The sequence below is a fragment of the Mirounga angustirostris genome, unplaced genomic scaffold (genome assembly GCF_029215605.1).
Source record: "Mirounga angustirostris isolate CCGP_5_RB_7025 unplaced genomic scaffold, mMirAng1.0.hap1 SCAF_1, whole genome shotgun sequence".
Taxonomy (NCBI): domain Eukaryota; kingdom Metazoa; phylum Chordata; class Mammalia; order Carnivora; family Phocidae; genus Mirounga; species Mirounga angustirostris.
The window spans coordinates 201,075,438-201,094,288 of record NW_026991709.1 but is presented as its reverse complement, the minus strand read 5'-3'; the positions used below and the strand labels follow the sequence as shown (position 1 = coordinate 201,094,288).

At 51.4% G+C, this 18,851-nt stretch overlaps 1 protein-coding gene across 3 annotated transcripts in view; it reads left to right on the top strand.

Moving 5' to 3' along the window:
* The window catches only part of LARS2 (leucyl-tRNA synthetase 2, mitochondrial), a 145,852-nt gene extending 128,631 nt beyond the window's left edge, over window positions 1-17,221 (top strand). Inside the window, exons 20-21 of one of the 3 annotated variants that reach the window (XR_010413450.1) lie at window positions 263-427; window positions 10,061-10,188. Coding sequence is in view for 2 of the 3 variants with exons in the window: in XM_064597034.1 (XP_064453104.1) it covers window positions 10,061-10,188; window positions 15,933-16,112 (308 nt within the window). In the remaining variant the exon portion in view is untranslated. Of the gene's footprint in view, window positions 1-262; window positions 428-10,060; window positions 10,189-15,932 lie in introns of those variants that run through there. The other 2 variants (XM_064597034.1, XM_064597035.1) reach the window with 2 other exon arrangements.
* The last annotated feature ends 1,630 nt before the right edge of the window (window positions 17,222-18,851 follow it).

Below are 18,851 nucleotides of genomic sequence, written 5' to 3'. Positions count from 1 at the left end.
GAGCTACTTTTTCAGATGGTGTGAGGTTTATAGTATCTTCCCATTTCCTATTTTTGGACACTTAGACCCTTTATAATGATACATCATTGTTTTAAAAGTTGAATAGCTAATTTTTTGTTCACATACAAAATCCTTAGAACACATACCTAAATGTAATGCTTGCTCAGAAAAGATACAAAACATGAAGGCTTTTGATGCACATCTTCAAATCTCTGGATCCTTGGTGAATATGCACAAACAAGAGCCTCTGTCATGATTCCAGGGGTTTTGCAAGGACGTTGCCATCCCTTGGTGATAAACTCACCTGCGTGCTGGAATAACCCAACCTGGGCCCACTCCCTCCCTCTGAAGTCCTGAGTGATATGCTCATGACTTTGTTGCTGTGAGGATGAACGTCAGGGCCACGCACCTTATGGGGCCAGAGCAGGTGGGTATGTCTTAGAGGAGCTCAGGCCCCCAGGCCTTGGCCTTGGTGTCAGAGGCCTCGTGTAGCCTGTCAGGACCGACTCAAGACAGTCAGAATGTGGAGCAACAGTTTGGCCACCTTTGCTTTACATGGGACTCCAATTGGTTGCCTAAGGGTTTACAAGTAACATTTCATCTGTGAGTATTTCCAGTTTAAAAACAAGATACACTTGTAAACATTTTGATTTTTTTTTAACTTGTAAATGTTTTTAATCACTGCATTAATTGCCCCCAGGCATGACTTTGGTAACTGTTCCGGTGACGTGTCTGGCATTTGCTTCCATAATCTGCCACGGACAAATCTGGGCAGAGATCTGAGTTTCCACTTCAGATGATGCCCTTGAAGTGGAAAAGATAGGAATGTTTTTAAGACTCTCAATCTGTGTCGCCAGACTATTTTCCTGAAAAGTTAGCCCGTTCCCACTCCAGGGTCTGTTTTTGAAGTATGTGTTCTGTTTCTCTGATTTAATTATTGGATTTTTCAACATAGTTTTAACATCTGGTGTGCTAGCCTCCCTTCATTTCTTTTTTCATAAATATTTAAGTGCTTTTCACCTGTTTATTCTTCTCACTAGAACTCTGGTATAATTTTATTATTAATATCCTTGAGATTTTGATTGAAATGTGGGTAAACCTAGAATTAATTTGGGAAGTCCTTACATCTTTACCCCTTCCAGACCTCCATGTGGTCTGTCTCTCCCTTTTTTTTTTTTTTAAGGTTTTATTTTGGGGGTGCCTGGGTGGCGCAGTTGGTTAAGCATCCCACTCTTGGTTTTGGCTCAGGTCGTGATCTTAGGGTCGTGAGATCAAGCCCCGTGTCAGGCTCCTTGCTCAGCATGGAGTCTACTTGGGATTCTCATTCCCTCTCCCTCTGCCCCTCCTGCTCATGCTCCTCTCCCCACACTCTAAAATAAATAAATAAAATTTTTAAAAAATATTTATTTTTTTAAAGATTCTATTTATTCATTCGAGACCCAGATAGAGAGAGAGAGAGAGAACGAGCATGAGCAGGGGGAGAGGCAGAGGGAGAAGCAGACTCCCTGCTGAGCCAGGAGCCGGACGTGGGGCTTGATCCCAGGACCCTGGGATCATGACCTGAGCCGAAGGCAGATGCTTAACCATCTGAGCCACCCAGGCACCCCAGAAAAAGATTTTATTTTTAAGTAATATCTACACCCAACGTGGGGCTCAAACTCACAACCCCGAGGTCAAGAGTTGCATACTCTACCAACTAACCCAGCCAGGCACCCCATGTCTCTCTTCATTCAAGACTTCCCTTATGCTGAGTCGAGTTTTGTAGTTTTGTTCGTTTCTTTTGTAGTTTTTCTTCTGACTCTTATGCATTTCTTAAGATTATTCCTGAGTATTTTTTGGTTATATTTTATTTTTGCTCTTGTGACTGGAATCTTTTCTATAATTTTTGACTGGTAATGGCTGGTATGTAATTTTTAAAATTTATTTGCATGCTTATTCTCTTATCCAGATTCCCTACAAATCTCTGTACGTTGGGTAAGGGGTAAGATCCTCTCAGATGTGCTAAGATTCTGTGATCAGCACATAAGGATAAGTGGTCTCTTTCTTTCTAACAGTTATAGCCTGGTGTCTGTGTACGTACTGTATTGAACTGCTCAGAAAACCCTATGGGATGTTCGAGGTGCTGGTCCAGACGGTCCCTATAATGTTTTGGCTTTTTTTTTTTTTTTTCAAGAATTTTTTAGAGAGAGAGGGAGTGTGAGCCGGGGAGGGGAGGAGCAGAAGGAGAGGGAGAGAGAATCTCAAGCAGACTCCCCGCTGAGCTCAGTACCACGACTCTGACATCATGACCTGAGCCGAAATCAGGAATGGGACATTTAACTGACTGAGCCTCCCAGGCGTCCGGATAATCCCTATAATGTTAAGGAAGCAGCTCTCTGTCCTTGTTTTCCAGAACTCATATTAGGAACGGGAGCTATATTTTATTTAACATCCGTTCTTCAGTTGTTGAGTTGTTTACATCATCTGCTTTTAACTTCCCCCTTTGCCTTGTTGATATCACTATTCCCCAGTTAATTGACCGCCTAATACCAAGCTCTCCCGGCATAGATTCTTCTTGACTATGGTGCAGCGGACTTTGAGTTTACTGTCAAATCCTATCTGCTAGTGTTTTATTTGGAATTTGGCAGTTATTTTCCTAGGAAGATCAGTTTTTCTCAGTGTGTGTGGTCAGGCTTGGAAATGAGGGTTTCACTGACTCCACCAAGTGAATTGCATTGGGTTCCTCTGTCCTTTGTGGTGCTTTAGAACAGACTACAGAGGAAGAGACGCTTACCCATTCTTTGCTGAAGAGACAGAGTGCCCTAAAGGGAGGTTGGTCTCAGGCCCTGCCACGCTAATGCCATATTCTATCATGCAGCCTTTTATCCTCCCCTTGGGAAGGAAACACAACTCTTTCATTTAGCATTGGCAACCACAGTAAGTTTTTTAAATGGCACGCGGTTCATTCTCTCCTAGTCTTCCTTTGCTTTAGAACAAACCAATCTAATTTGTAATAAGCTTACCCTTATCCTAGAATATGCACATGTCTCCCTTTTATCTTCCTGCTTTGTCCTGCGTTATCTGTCTTCCTCCCTCATTTCATTTCTCCCACGGAAGACTGATGTCAGTGGGATTTGCAGAAACATCCCCCTCTTGCACACCCCTTCAGTTGTGTAGCGGGCGGGCAGAGAGGATCTCCTCTCCCCAGGGCCCTGTCCCTACATGGCAGGTCTTAGGAACCAAGTATACACTGTGGCTTGGCAGGATCCCCAACAGGACACACGCTAGAGCACCGGGATAGAAACTAGCCCATTCCAAACCTTGCGCCATGATTTTTCCAACACGTCACACACAGCTTTTGTGAGCTGTAGCGTAGTGAGTCGGTAGAGATTGAATGGCAGTGTTTCATTCAGTCGGATTTATTGAGCACATATTTTATGTGCCAGGCTCTGTTCTGGGCCTTTGTGGGAGAACTGGGGCGGGGGGGGGGGGGTCTTCCCTCAAGTTTTACAAATTCGTAGCAACTAATTTTGTTTTGTTTTTTTTTAAAGATTTTATCTATTTATTTGAGAGAGAGAGAGAATGAGAAAGAGAGCACATGAGAGGGGGGAGGGTCTGAGGGAGAAGCAGACTCCCTGCTGAGCAGGGAGCCCGATGCGGGACTCGATCCCAGGACTCCAGGATCATGACCCGAGCCGAAGGCAGTTGCTTAACCAACTGAGCCACCCAGGCGCCCCTGTTTTTTTTTTTAATTCGAGGAAGTAATGGGAAACCTTTGTCTTGTGGCTCTCCACATGTGTATGTGTGACAGCCTCTGAATGAGCCGCAGGGTCCATGACAGAGTCAACTGAGGAGCCCCACGCACCTGGTGTGGCACCCTGGTCATTAAGTCACAGGTGCGGGTCAGGTGTCCTCAGGAGAGAATGGAGACGTGACTCCTTCCTGCCTCTCCAAGAGCTAAAGAGGCCCGGTGTCTCAAGGTGCGGGGAGTCCTTTGCAGACAGAAGCACTGTATTGCGAGGAACGTCGTTATTTTCATCCCACACTGTCAGTCATTGTCGATCCAGGGCTTTCGACAGTTTTTACACACATTTCATTTGTTCTAGAAAACTTTGCTTTCATGTAGCTTCTGGTTTCATTCCCGTGTCTTCCACAGATAACTCAGAATGGCTATAAAGGGAAGACGGTGAGGGTGGAATGTTCAGAAACTGCCATTTTCTGGAATTCCCTAGAGAAGCAGATTTTCACAGAAGAGATTCTCCCCCAAAGAGCAGCAGAATTGGGATCTGTCTTCTAGGGGAGATTGGGAGTCCTGTGGGCAAAATGGCCATCACTGCTGTGGATAGAAAGAAAACATTTCAGAGAAGCTGAATAGTCCCCTCCCGATCTCTTAAAGAGTCAGTGGAGACCTTCAGTAAGAAACAGAACCAACGTCTTGGCAGTTGGCAAACTGCAACAGGATGAGGAAATCTTTTTTCCTTCCTGAAGTTTTGGATCTGAGAAGCTCAAGGCACCACGTCTGAATCCACACAGTTAACTTTTGTGTACCATAATAGAGTATTGTGCTCCCCAGCTGAGGGTGTTAGCTGCTCCTTAGGAAATTTTGTGTGTTTGGAGTCACTGTTACTGTTTCCAGACAAAGGACACAAGGTTTCCTTTGTTGGTGGACAGTAAAAGAGCAGAAAATCATCAGACAGGGAGCTTCTCGGTGGTACTCTCGTTGGAGGCATAATTTCATCATCGTCAGAAATGACCTTCCTAATAGACAACAGCGTGGATGGATCCCAGGGGGATTATGCTGAGTGGAAAAAAGTCAGTCTCCAAAGGTTATATACTCTATGATTCCATTTATGTAACATTCTTGAAATAACCAAATTATAGAGATAGAAAACACATTAGTGGTCGCCAGGGCTTAGGGACTGGGCAGAGGGGGCGGTGGCCATATAGAGGGGACCACGAGGAGCCTAGTGGTGGCCGAGCAGCCCTGGATCTTGACTGTGGCGAAGGTTACGTGAAGCTGCCCACTCGTCGTGCTAGTGCTTATAACAACTGATGAGATCTGTGTAAGCTTTGTGGATTGTACCCTTCTCAGTGTCCTGGTTTACATGTGACCACGGGGGGAGGCAGGAAGAGGGGTCACATTTCTTTATGACCTCCTGTGAACGTTTCTGTTTTTCCGGCCACTCTTATGGCTGTGCGGCGATTCTTTTCTTTCTGGATTCCAGGCTTTACCTCGTGGGAGCTCCGGGTCTCCCATCAGCACCGTAATTGTGAGGTGACAGCAAGGGGGACCCCATGCCCCCCCCCAGGCATTCGGAACAGACGTGTAATCCTGAAGCATCAGGCTGCCGCCTCGAATCCATTTTTCTTCGTAAAATGAAAACGGCTGCAAAATAGCATAGCTTAGCGTTTTGCTATACATATGCGCTGTATCCCTTAATTTCAACACAATTACACATGGGGGGGGGGTGTGTGTGCGACCATTGTAGAGGAGAAGAAGTTCTCACTGACGTTCTGATGGCGTTTTCCGTACAAATATGTGTGCAGCATCAGTGTTGTTAGCTCAAAATAATGTCAGTGGAATTCCTTCAGTGGATAAAGGCTAAAATGAACTGGCATCCCGTCCTATCCGTTTTCTTGGAATCGCCAGGGCTGGATGAGGCTCAGCGGGCCTCAGAGGCCATGGAGTCCCCAAGTCCAACCTTGTGTGTGTGAGCGCAGGGGTGAGGGGTGGAGCAGGTCTGATGGTGGCCAGCAAGAGAAGCTGCCCACCCCAGCACCCACTCCCGGGCGCCCCGGTGGCGTGGTGACCTCCCGAGCTCTCAGAGCATGAGAGAGGCTTGCGTGGGTTGTTGCGGTCATTTCAAAGGAAGGTCAGCGACAACGCTCTCCCAGAGGAGAGGCAGGAGGGGCGTGGGCCACAGGCGACAGCTGGCCCTGCACAGTGGCCTTGCGTGCCAGGGCTCTGGCACATCTCAGCCCGCGTGCAGACTTTCTCCAGGTGTTGCCCAAAGGCCAGCTCTCGACCTGGCGTGTGTCCTGTAAAGAAACCATCCTATTTGCTGTGCAAACGTTAGGTCTTTGTACTTCCCTAAAGAGTAGGGAGGCAAAAACACCGCGGAGAACCCACAGCCGTGAGTTTCTGTCCCGCTGCACTGAGCAGGGTGGCCCCACTCCCATCTGTGTGGAAACTCTGGTGGGGACCCAGGCTGCTCCAGGAAGGCCGGGCTTCCTCATTTTTTTTTTTTTAAGTGGAATTTGCAACAGCTTCTGCCCAGAACATTTGTGTCCAAGGCCCCTTCATCTCCCAGGCATCCTGTACGACGACCATGCGGAGGTTCTGGAATCCTTCCCACTGCAGCTGGGTCACAGGACCAGCCATACGGGGCGAGCCTGCTAAAGTAACGAAATGATCATCTCCCTTCCGTGACCTCTGTCTTGTATTTAGGCATGAGTCTTAATAGTACCCCTTCTGAGGAACGAGCAGGAAGCTCCTTTCGTCTCCTGCCAAACGGCCCATCTGTTAGCGGTAGGGGGAGGTCCGTCAGTAAGTGCTGGAAGCCCAGGGCACAGGGGCCAGCAGGGCCCCAGGAATACATCTCTGACACCACTTGATCCACAGACGCGGACGGGCCTTCCCTCCCCTCAGACTGACCAGCAGCCCAGGCTTAGAGCGAGAGCACCAGAGAGAAAAACATAGAGTGTGCAACACCTGCATCTGTGAAACTACCACAGGGATCAAGACAGAGGTGCTGCTCAGAGTGGGCCACGGACGCGAGGCCGGTCCAGGAACTGGCTGTAGCAGTCTGCCAGCGACATAAACAGCTGGAGCTTAGAACGCAGACCAGCTGTGTCACTGAGCGCACGTCCGAGAGGGGCTGACCGGTTTTTGGGCAGCAAAACTCTGTCAGGAAAGCAGTGTGCCCATCACCTTCCGGCCTGTGCTTCCACGCATTGCGGACGGCCACTTTGAGCAGCTTCGTGGAGTAGCTTGGGATGGTCCTGAAACCATCCCTAGTACGATACGGTGTAAAAGAAACATCACAAACCGACAGGGAAGAGGAGGTTTACGCTCCCAATTAGGTTTGGAAAATTGACCATGTGATGCTCCTGAACTTTAAGATTTTATTTATTGGAGAGAGAGCAAGCTGGGGGTGGAGGGGTGGGAAGGAGAAGGGGCAGCGGGAGAAACAGGCTTCCTGCTGAGCAGGGAGCCCGATGGCGGGGCTCGATCCCAGGACCCTGGGACCATGAACTGGGCTGAAGGCAGACACTTAACCGACTGAGCCACCCGGGTGCCCCAAATGCCCCTGCACTTTACACACAAATTGAAGTAGAGCTGGATTCAAAAGTGAAAACGGGGAACAAAATGTAACCTTCCAAAGAAACCAGAAGAAAAATATTGAACCCATCTCCCAGTGTGGGAAAACTTGAGTTCAAATATCCTTTCAAATTACCAAAGTAATAAATGCTTTTTGTAGAGAATTGATAAAGCATTAAAAGAAAGAGTTACCTATGCTCCCACCTCCTGGATAGAATCACCACTGCTCTTCTGCTTTATTTCCTCTGACCTTTTATCTGTTCATAGAAATATTTAATAAAACTAGAATCATGCGATACATACTATTGTGTATCATCCTTTTCCATGAAATTAATTATTTTAAAATAATGAAACAAAGGAAATACGAAGCTACATATATAGCATGATCTTGGTGGTAGTGGTTTGGTTTGGTGGGGTTGGTTTATATACTATTCATTAAATACATTACATTACTATTCTTCAAAATCAAGTTTAGGGGCGCCTGGGTGGCTTAGTCGGTTAAGCGTCCGACTCTTGATTTCAGCTCAGGTCATGATCTCAGGGTCGTGGGATCAAGCCCCACGTGGAATCTGCTTGAGATTCTCTCTCTCCCTCTGCTCACTCTTTCTCTCTCAAAATAAATAAATAAAATCCTTTAAAAAAAAAAATCAGAAGTTTAAAAAGTGCTGTGCAGATGAACATGATTTTCTTCTCTCTAGTTTGACCTTTTACAAATTCCCTGCAAGGAGCCTGCATTACTTTTGCCCTCAAGGAAAATAAAACATTGTCAGTCCAGGGTGCCTGGGTGGCTCAGTTGGTTAGGCGACTGCCTTCGGCTCAGGTCCCTGGATCGAGTCCCGCATCGAGCTCCCTGCTCAGCGGGGAGCCTGCTTCTCCCTCTGACCCTCCCCCCCTCATGTGCTCTCTCTCTCTCATTCTCTCTCTCAGATAAATAAAATCTTTAAAAAAAAAAAAAAAAAATTGTCAGTCCAGCCCAGTGTTCCAGGCACTGGTGTTGGTGGGATTCATTCCGTCCATCTGGCAAGTTGGCCTCAGACCACCCCTGAGGTAAGGGCCCGTCCCTCAAATGCATCTCCTGGGCTCAGTGCTAATAGTAAGGAGGAGGTGTGCAAGGGCCACCCCCCCTCTGGCACCCCTGGACAAGCCATGCACAGCGCGAAGGCCCTGCAGCGGCCACAGCTCCACCCCAGCCATGTTCACTGCCCCCCAGGGCCCTCCTCTGGGGGGATGAGAAGCCAGGGGGGCTATGGCCATGCTGGTAGCACCCCAGGCTCTGCTTTCTGATGTGTGTATTTCCTGCACGTTTGGGGGCATCTCTTGCGCTCATGAGATCGGCAGAGGCTTTGCAGTCAAAGCTTTTCCTGCGAGTAGCCCTACCTAGGCTGCAGTCCCCGGACAGCCCTGTGGGCACTGAGCCCGGCCGCCTCGGCTTTGGGGTTACAGCATGAAGCACTCTAGGACGCAAGACTGGGGGGAATTTCCTTTCTCGCTGCTTCCTCGCGTTTGACCCATCCTGAGCCAAGGCCAGCTCTTTCTAATTCAGTCGTTGGCAGGAGCCCCTCTCGAGAAGAAGTGTAGCGTGAAGGCTGAGATCTTCTGAGAAGGTGGAGAAGGAGCACCCAGCCGTTCTCGGCATGTTGGCTCCAGTGATCATGAGTAAAAGGACCGGGTAGGAGGCCCTCGCAGACCACAAGTATTCACAGGCAGGAAAGGAAGTGAGCATGGCTCATAATTTTGGGATCCGCTCTCAGGAGCACAAAGGCGTTCCTTCAGCAACAGAACTGCAGAGACCAAGGAAAATCAGCAGCCTTGTTTTTTCCAAATGCACACTTTATGTATTTATTCAACAGAGAGCGAGAGAGCACAAGCAGGGGGAACAGTAAAGGGAGAGGGAGAAGCAGATTTCCTGCTGAGCAGGGAGCCCGATGCGGGGCTCGATCCCAGGACCCTGGGATCATGATCTGAGCAGAGGGTAGTTGTTTAACCAAATGAGCCACCCGGGGACCCCTGGAACTTGTTTGGTTTTTTTTGTTTTTTTTTTTTTTTTAATTTTTAAAATTTTTATCTATTTATTTATTTATTTATTTATTTATTTATTTTTTATTCTTATGTTAATCCCCATACATTACATCATTAGTTCTAGATGAAGTGTTCCATGATTCATTGTTTGTGCATAACACCCAGTGCTCCATGCAGAACGTGCCCTCCTCAATACCCACCACCAGGCTAACCCATCCTCCCACCCCCCTCCCCTCTAGAACCCTCAGTTTGTTTTTCAGAGTCCATCATCTCTCATGGTTCGTCCATGGAACTTGTTTTTTTTTTAAGGTTTTATTTATTTATTTTTTTGAGAGAAAGGGAGAGAGCACGCGTGGGGGGAGGGGCAGAGGGAGAAGCAGACTCCCCGCTGAGCAGGGAGCCCGATGCGGGGCTCGATCCCAGGACCCTGGGATGATGACCCGGGCCGAAGGCAGACGCTTAACCGACTGAGCCACCCAGGCGCCCTTGTAAATGCACACTTCAGAACAAAGTGTCCATCCACCTGTACAGCTCTGGGTACTATTTAAAAAGGGGGGGGCTACCTATCAGCCCAGGATGATAAGCCAGGCCAAAGTAAGTGGGGGGCCCCCGGTAAGCTGTGTAAAGCCGAGGTGCGGCCTCAGGCAGCTCCCAGCCAGGCTGCACTGGGGTGAAAGCTGTGTACCCTGCTCCCATGAGCCTCGCGTGTGCCCCATGACCCTCTGTGCCTTGACGTTGCAGGCCTGGCGCAGGTGCCCGGGAAGCTGTGTGCCCACTACGCCTGGGACGCCGATGTGTTGCTTCAGGCGTGGCCGGCCGTGGACCCGCAGTTCCTCCAGCAGCCCGACGCGGTGGAGATGGCCGTCCTGGTGAGCGTCTCCTGCAGCCCCGGAGCCGGAGGCTGACCTGACCGGCGCAGGGGGTCGGGCCTTTCTGGCCACCCGGCCGGACTCGGCCTGACCGTCCCGCCTGCCTTACACTTTAGCTTTCAGGCCACCACACACCACGAGCTTGTGAGCACCAGGCGCTCACGGCCCTCAAGGGATGAGAAGGCGGACCACGTAACCCTGTCCTGCTTTATAGGTCCTGATCGCATCGCCTTGACCCCCTGCGGTGTCGCAGTCTCCTCGGCGGCTCCTGGTTCATTTAGGGAGGAGGGTGATGGTGAGCAGGCTGGCAGAGTAGGAACACCTCCCCGAAAAAGCTATTTCAGAAAGGCTACGTAACGTTCCTTTCTTCCTTTCTTTTCTTTTTTTCTTTCTTTCTTGGTAAACTGCATCATTGTAGATACATAAAAGTAGTTTTTTATTTCAACCTTTTACAGAGCAAATAACTCAGATAGTTTATCCTGTATGTAATTTTTACATATTTAATGTGTTTGCTCTGAAACACATTATAAGGAATATTTAATGCTGATGTGGCTGAAGAGGGAAAGAGGAATGGGGGGGGCTCTTGGCACGTCTCTGAACCACACGTGGGGCCAGGTCATTCACATCCAAGATTTCATTACGCTCTTATCACTCCGTCAAATAGGCATTTCCATTCTCCTTGATTTCAGTTGAGAAATCAGGCTTGGAGAAGTTGGTCACCTTGCCCAAGTTTATTTGCTCGTTCGTCAGTAATGATCGAGTTACCTGCTGTGGGTGAGGCACAGTGGTCGGCTCTGGGGGTACAAAACCAAACGGGACAGCAGGGTCCCTGCCCTGGTGGAGCTGAAAGCCGAGTGGGAGAGATCGGGAAAAGGAAAGAAAAATAAATAAAATCACTGCAAATGGTGAAAAGGGCCATGAACACACCACCCAGGAGCTGAGGGAGAGCCCAGCCTCACGGGGGCCCAGTCGGCCAGGCCCCAGCTCTTCTGCATCTGTGCAAACCGTGGGCCAACCAGCAGGTCGGTGTTTGGAAAGACGGCTCCATGCAGGAGACCCAGGCCCTTCCTAGCCACTTTGTCTCCACACCACCTCCCCTGGCACCTAGTTCCCCCCCAACCCCACTTTGCTTCCCCCACAGAGGGGAGGACATGGGCCTGCCCTGGTGGGCTTCTTTCCCAAAGCCTCAAAACCGAAAATAGCCTTGTGGCACAGAGAAGTTTCTTTACCCTAAGTAACGTTTATAAGAAATAATCCCACGTACCCATGAGAACTTGTCCTCAGCACGAAGAAGTGCCAAACTTGAGAAACCGAAGTTTGAGGCTATACAATACGATTTCACTTTAATCACTGTAGAAAAGACATCTAGTTCTGGTCGGTCATTGGTAAAATGTGGTTTTAAATTATCGTGGGAGTGAAAACCCAAAGCTTGAGATGTGAGTAGGACTCCCTGCAGGTTCACCCAACTGGAGAACTTCCGACTCAGGGCACCGTGCCACGTGGCGGAACTTCCGTGGAGGCCTATGTTCTGTGTCTGTGTGACCTCAGTTGGTGCCCTGGCCAGAAATAGCAGATGCGGTGACAGTCAGCGTCATTCAGCGTGGTTCAGGCCCGCTGTGCCCGTAGTATGCAGGGCTGGGCCCAACACCAAGGATCCCCAGCCCAGAGGCACCGCCTTAGCTTCCAGCAGCTCAGTGCACAGGAGGGACCGTCTTAAGGGGCCCACGACTGCCACGCACACAGGGAGTTTCTGTAGCCTCCAGGTTAAGGCATAGAGCTTGGGAGTGAGACCATCCTGCTTGGAAGTCTTCGTGTTACAGAATACTTCTGTAGGCCTCTGTTTTCTCAATGACGAAAGGGGGCGAACTCAGTGCCTAGCTTTGCCCGTTGTGAAAAGAATTAGATTAGATAATGCCAGGAACTGCTTAGCCCGCTTCTGGACACACTAATGACAAAACCCACTAACAAGTAGTGAGCGCCGACTAAGGGCTGGGTGCTGCCCTAAGATCTTTCCAGATACTGACTCGTTTACCCTGCACGACAGCCCTGGGAGTGGGCCCTGGTCTACCCACGTCACAGACAAGGCCGCTGTGTGACCCAAGTCCATTTTACAGGTGAGGGAATGGCAACAGAAGGGGGCCCAACCCCCGGGGGACATGGCAGGTGCTGCTAGCTGCTGGTGTGGACATCACTGCTTCTGGCAGTCGGGCATGGCTGCAAGGGGGCGTGGGGCCTGGGCTCGAAAGAGGAGCAGTGTTTCCCTGGTGGAAGAGGATGCCTGATCACCGGGAGCAAAGGCAGAGAAAGCCCTCAGTGATGTCAGGTCTGTGAGCCGTGGAGAGGCTAAAACATAGGCATAGGACGGGCGCCGCTGGGGAGAAGGCCAGGCTCCAGCCCCGAGAGGGTTGGGGGCTGGCAGGGCATCTGATCAGGGGGAGGAGAGGACCCAGGAGGTTCTTCTGTCTCCACCACTTGCTGGGTGAAGTGGCTTCACCTCGTGTGCCTCGGCTTCCCCATCTGTAAAATGGGCACAGAGTGGTCATGCATGTCCCTCACGGGGCTGTGGGAGGAGAAACAGGTTGGCTTAGGTAGATTGTGTGGCTTAGCACCTGGCACGGAGCGAGAACTTAGCGGGAGCTTTCATTGTTCCTAGCTATCACATGTTGCTGGGTGGCCATGGGTGGGACAGGGGCAGTGCTCACGGCCAGGGGCCTGTGAGGCAGCAGTTGGAAAAGTCTGGGAGAATGATGCTGAGGCCCTGGACCGAGGCTGTGAGTAATGAGGGAAGGTGGCAAAAATGGAAGTTTGTAGGGCCACCAAATGGGGACTGGAAGACTTTTCTCAAGTCAAATGGCCACTATTTGAGGTGATTTGAAAGAACTGCTTCCCCTTTAGACCCCTGAAGGCCAGGTCCAGTGTGGAATCCCACCTGGGCTTCTGTTGTCCCTTTAACTGTTGCCTCCTGCCAGGAGGTGGAGTGTGATGGAGACCCACTCACTCTGAAGGGACTGCCCTGGGTAAGGCAACTCAGGGGAGTCCCAGGAGCCAGAAGCCAGGAGAGGGTGCCCAGGGCCGCATGGGAAGGCCCATTGGGCTTCCTGGCCACATCCAGAGGTCACGAGCCCCACCCCTGCCCCAGCTGGGGTCAGGAATGACTCAGCTCCCTGGACAGGCCTCACCAGGGACAACTGAGGGCCAGCCCCCAGGCTCTAGGGAAGCACTTGGTCTAGAAGTATTTCGGGTCATGGTGCTGAGGCCGTGTATCGAAGAGGACATCCCACACTGGCTCCTTCCATCCTGGCCGGGAGTCCCGACAAAGACCAGGGGACAAGGGGGTGTGGGGTGTAAGGCCTAGTGAGCTGGTCCCTTCAGACAGGTTTTCTCCCTCAACAATCCAGAGGGATCCATCCTTAAAGAAGAGAAAACTGAAGTCCAAGCCTAAGAGCCTGCACAAGAGCACGTGCTCTCTCCCCCAGCACCCCACCACGGCAAGTGGCCGGGGGAGCCCCAGCCCTGGGCCACTCTTCCCTGGGTGAGAACTGAGACTGGAGCCGTGACTCATGAACAAGAACCAGTTCTGAGACTGCCGTGTTTGGGGCCCCCAGGACTTCATGAAGGGTGCGGCTTTGGTGTGACAGGATGGGAGATCTTTTCTGAAGTCTTAGTCAAAGCAAGCCCGCGGTCGTGAAAGAAGGCGGCTTCCAAGTGGCTTAGAAACAAGATGGCGGGGGCGGGGAGCGAACAGCAGCCCTAGTCCCACAGCTTTAGGACACCAAACTCCTGCATCCGGGAGACTCACACCTTTTAGAACCATTTTCTAGAATATTTCAGGACACAATGTGTTACCGTCTTTGGCTCCCACCCAGTGACGTAGGTTGTTGACGCAACCCAGAAAAATGCCCCTGAGTTCGACGTACATCTGAAAAAAAAATGAATGAGGGACACCTGATAGGCTGTGGTTGCAACCTGAGAAATTATTCCTGGTAACTTTTCATAATACGGAGTGAAAAAACCAGGAGTGTTAGTGAAAGTGTTCTCAGGGGAGCGGTGGGATGGAGGATTTGAAGCTCGGCTGCTCAGAAGCCATGTGGGCCGGGAGAACACCTCCCCCCCAGCCGATACTGGTTCACATTTGCTGTGAAGCATGTCCTTATTGAGCGGTACTCAGTGAATAGCCACTGACGTCTGGAACTGGACCGGCCCGTTCTCGGCAAGGCTGAGTTAAAGTGATGGGTCCAGTTTCCCAGTCCCCATGTCCTTATTGAGCAGTACTCAGTGAATAGCCACTGACGTCTGGAACTGGACAGGCCCGTTCTCGGCAAGGCTGAGTTAAAGTGATGTGGGTCCAGTTTCCCAGTCCCCATGTCCTTATTGAGCAGTACTCAGTGAATAGCCACTGACGTCTGGAACTGGACAGGCCCGTTCTCGGCAAGGCTGAGTTAAAGTGATGTGGGTCCAGTTTCCCAGTCCCCATGTCCTTATTGAGCAGTACTCAGTGAATAGCCACTGACGTCTGGAACTGGACAGGCCCGTTCTCGGCAAGGCTGAGTTAAAGTGATGTGGGTCCAGTTTCCCAGTCCCCATGTCCTTATTGAGCAGTACTCAGTGAATAGCCACTGACGTCTGGAACTGGACCGGCCCGTTCTCGGCAAGGCTGAGTTAAAGTGATGTGGGTCCAGTTTCCCAGTCCCCATGTCCTTATTGAGCGGTACTCAGTGAATAGCCACTGACGTCTGGAACTGGACCGGCCCGTTCTCGGCAAGGCTGAGTTAAAGTGATGTGGGTCCAGTTTCCCAGTCCCCATGTCCTTATTGAGCGGTACTCAGTGAATAGCCACTGACGTCTGGAACTGGACAGGCCCATTCTCGGCAAGGCTGAGTTAAAGTGATGTGGGTCCAGTTTCCCAGTCCCCATGTCCTTATTGAGCAGTACTCAGTGAATAGCCACTGACGTCTGGAACTGGACAGGCCCGTTCTCGGCAAGGCTGAGTTAAAGTGATGTGGGTCCAGTTTCCCAGTCCCCATGTCCTTATTGAACAGTACTCAGTGAATAGCCACTGACGTCTGGAACTGGACAGGCCCGTTCTCGGCAAGGCTGAGTTAAAGTGATGTGGGTCCAGTTTCCCAGTCCCCATGTCCTTATTGAGCAGTACTCAGTGAATAGCCACTGACGTCTGGAACTGGACCGGCCCGTTCTCGGCAAGGCTGAGTTAAAGTGATGTGGGTCCAGTTTCCCAGTCCCCATGTCCTTATTGAGCAGTACTCAGTGAATAGCCACTGACGTCTGGAACTGGACAGGCCCGTTCTCGGCAAGGCTGAGTTAAAGTGATGTGGGTCCAGTTTCCCAGTCCCCATGCTTGGGCGCTGCGTTTTGGAGTCCGGCCCCCGACAGGGAGGTTGCCTGCCTTCCCCAGGAGCCAGTCACCCCCCAAGACCTGGGTAAAATCCTCGGTGACACTCGCTGTGAGCGGAACTTCGACTCGATCCCCAGTGACACAGCCGTCCCTCTCCCCCTGGAGGCCGCTGAGGGTTTTGACCTAACTTCCAACAGGGCGCGCTCCAGGTGTGGTGCCCCATCCTCTCTCTCCCAGTCTGTGGTTTTCGGGCATTAATCCTGTCCTCCCTGCCCTCTGTCCTCTGGGGAAGCTGGTGCCGCATCTTCCTGCTTCCCACGGGCGTTGGTATGGGGCCACCTGTCACCCTCAGGATTGTCCTCATCGTTTGTCTCGATTTTCTCCTCCTCAGATCAACAACAAAGCCTGCGGCAAGATCCCCGTGCCCCAGGGAGTCGCGCGGGACCAGGACAAAGTCCATGAGCTCGTCCTCCAAAGCGAGCTGGGTGTCCAGCTCTTGCAGGGGCGAAGCATCAAGAAGGCTTTCCTGTCCCCCAGAACGGCCCTCATCAACTTTCTGGTGCAGGACTGACTACAGGGGGTGCCCCTGAGGAAGGAGGAGTGTGCTGGCCCAGGGCAGGGAAGAGACCAACGTCTTGAATGTTTACCTTCATGCTCAGTTGGGTGGGCTTGGGCAGTGCGGTGGGGCCCGGCGCAGGGGTGAGGGTGGGTGTGGGCAGCTGCTGCAGGTGGAGGAAGCCAACTGAGGCGTGTGAAGCCACCAGAGGAACTGCTGGGTGTCCCCTGGGTGTCTGCAGGAAGGCGAGAAGAGAAGCAAGTGAGAATGAGTGGCGCGCCTCTCGAGCAGCCTGGGAGCTCTGACTCCTAGAAATCGTACACCCAGGAACATGAGGGTAAACTGAGGACCCACACACCGCACAGGAGCAGCGTGGACAGCCAGTGTTGGACGGGTGACAGCCTGGGCATCGTGGCAGGTGGTCTCCTCGCTTTCACGCTGGACGGAGGAGCCATGTGGGTCATGTCCAAATATCCAGTATATGGCGTGGCCACTGCGGTCTGCAGAAGCTGCTCCGAACCCGAAGGCAGGCGGGGCCTGTCCCTCCGCAGTTGTCCCCACTGCAGGCCTGCACGGATGCTGACACGGGGGCTCTTCCTAACCACTCCCTCGGGGTGTCAGTGTGCTGTGTAGTGAAGCAGAACCACGCTGGTTCTGAGCTCAGCTGGAACCAGTCCCTTCCAGGGCGCACCGCAGCCCCGCGGGGAGGCTGCTCAGGTGGGCCCCAGATGGCCCCGCCGTGGGTGTGGCCCCAGAGCCAGGCATTCGCTTGAGCAAGCTCCCCGCGGCCGAGGGGGCTGGTGCCACCGGGCGCTGCCTCCGTGTTCAGGCCACCGCCGCCTGGCTGCCCAGGAGGGGTCAGGATCGGACCCCCGTTGTCGGTGCATTAGGGTAATGTGGTTTTCTGTGAAGTCAGCAATTAGGTGCTCTTCCCAGAACTGGCCTGAGCCACTGATTAATACTTAATGGGGCAGTGGAGGAGAATTTAGCCATTCTGTGCTACTGAAAGGCTATGTGTTCTGATGCTGTTTTTCTGAAGTAGCTTCAGATGTGTCTATAGTCGAGCAGCTAACAGATGACTTTTTTTAAATGCAATAAAATATGTGTCATGTGTGATCTTGGAATAGCCGCCATATTTCCCATTCTAGGAGTTAATCAGGAACAGATCGAGGTGTTCCATCATCATCAGGGGCACATGGAAAGTCATAAAGTGAGGTGTGTGGAGGACTTACAGAACGTGGTAGACAACCCTGGTTCAGGCTCGTTAGCCATAGGGGTTAAGTTATTGGATCTCAAATGTGGCTCAACTTGATATCATGCCTGGTCCCCATGCCCAGAAATTCTGATGTAATTGATCTAAGGTGTGTTTGGGCATCAGGGAACCTTACAAGCTGCATGGGTGAGTCTAATGGGCAGCAAAGTGTGAGAACCACTGGGTTAATTGATGGATTTGAACCGTAATGTCTAACTAGTCCTTCCTCTCCCTCTCTCCCGCCTCACTGGGATGAGTCTGGTGTGGGACCCAAGCATGAAGGAGCAGAGCTGGGAAAGACCAGGCCCAGAATGGGAGGCAGGGGCCAGAACTCTCCAGCAGGTACTTAAGATGCTCCCAGAGCCCACTTGGGTGTACACGGCCCCATTCCCTGTGGATTCAATATAAGCAAGTGGATGCCGATATTTGATATGGGGGGGAGCCACGAGTGCTTTTGCTTGATTGTCCCGTTTCTTCCTAAAGTAGCTGAGTGGCCTTGAGCCCATCAACAGGATAAGGGCAGGGAGCCCTTTATCTGCACGTAATCTGGCCAGAGCAATGGGCCATTAAAGCCTCAAGGCTACTGGACTAACCAGCCATGGCTTTGGAGAACTTTTTTTTTTTTAAAACAGGAGCTCCTTGGTACTACTAGAGATGGTTGGTATAAAGAACAATGGAACAGAATGCTAATCCCTGGGGGTAGGGAGGTGGGGTGGGGAATGATCTCAATCCTTTATTAACTGCCTTGATTAGGTCAAAAACCGGACTCAACAAGTTCACTTGCATTATGTCACGTAACTCCCACAAAAACCCTACAGGGAAGGAATTATCCTCTCTTAAATACAAAGAAACCCAGGCTCTGAGGTTCCGTGATTTGCTCAGTTTCCACAGCAGAAAAGGAGAACTGGGATCCAAACCCACATCTTCTGGCCTCCGAATCCCCTGATGCCACCCCGCTGTGTTGGCCCGGCCCCCCGCCCCCCTGTAATTGCCCGTCTTGGCCCGAAGTGCCACAGTCAGGAAACGGAGACGCTGGCCAAAAGTCAGCATTCTGAGCAAAGTCTGGCCTGCCCTCTCTGTGAAGGCCTCACCTCTGTAAAGCCAGGGAGCCACGACACTGGCCTTTGTGCTGGCACAGGTGGTGGGTGCTGGTACGAGAGCACGGTGTGGGTTCCATAGGGCTGGAGGCAGAGGTCATTGCCAAATCGGTGGAACGCCCAGGTTCACGGGCGATGGCAGGGCGATGAGTGAAGAGAGTTTACACATAGGGAAAGCGGCGCCTGGGAAGCCCCACGGCAGGCAGATGCCCCTACAGTAGGTGCTAACTGTCAGCCAAGGAAAATGAAATTGATCTCTGAGTCCCTAAAACAATAAATGAGCTGAGCAAAGGCTTAGACATGCTTCAGCCCAACCTAATGACATGCACACCCCTGGGGAGCTGGTTAAGGAAAATGGGGTACAGCCAGTCAGTGGAAGACGAAGCAGCCAGCCAAAGATGGTTT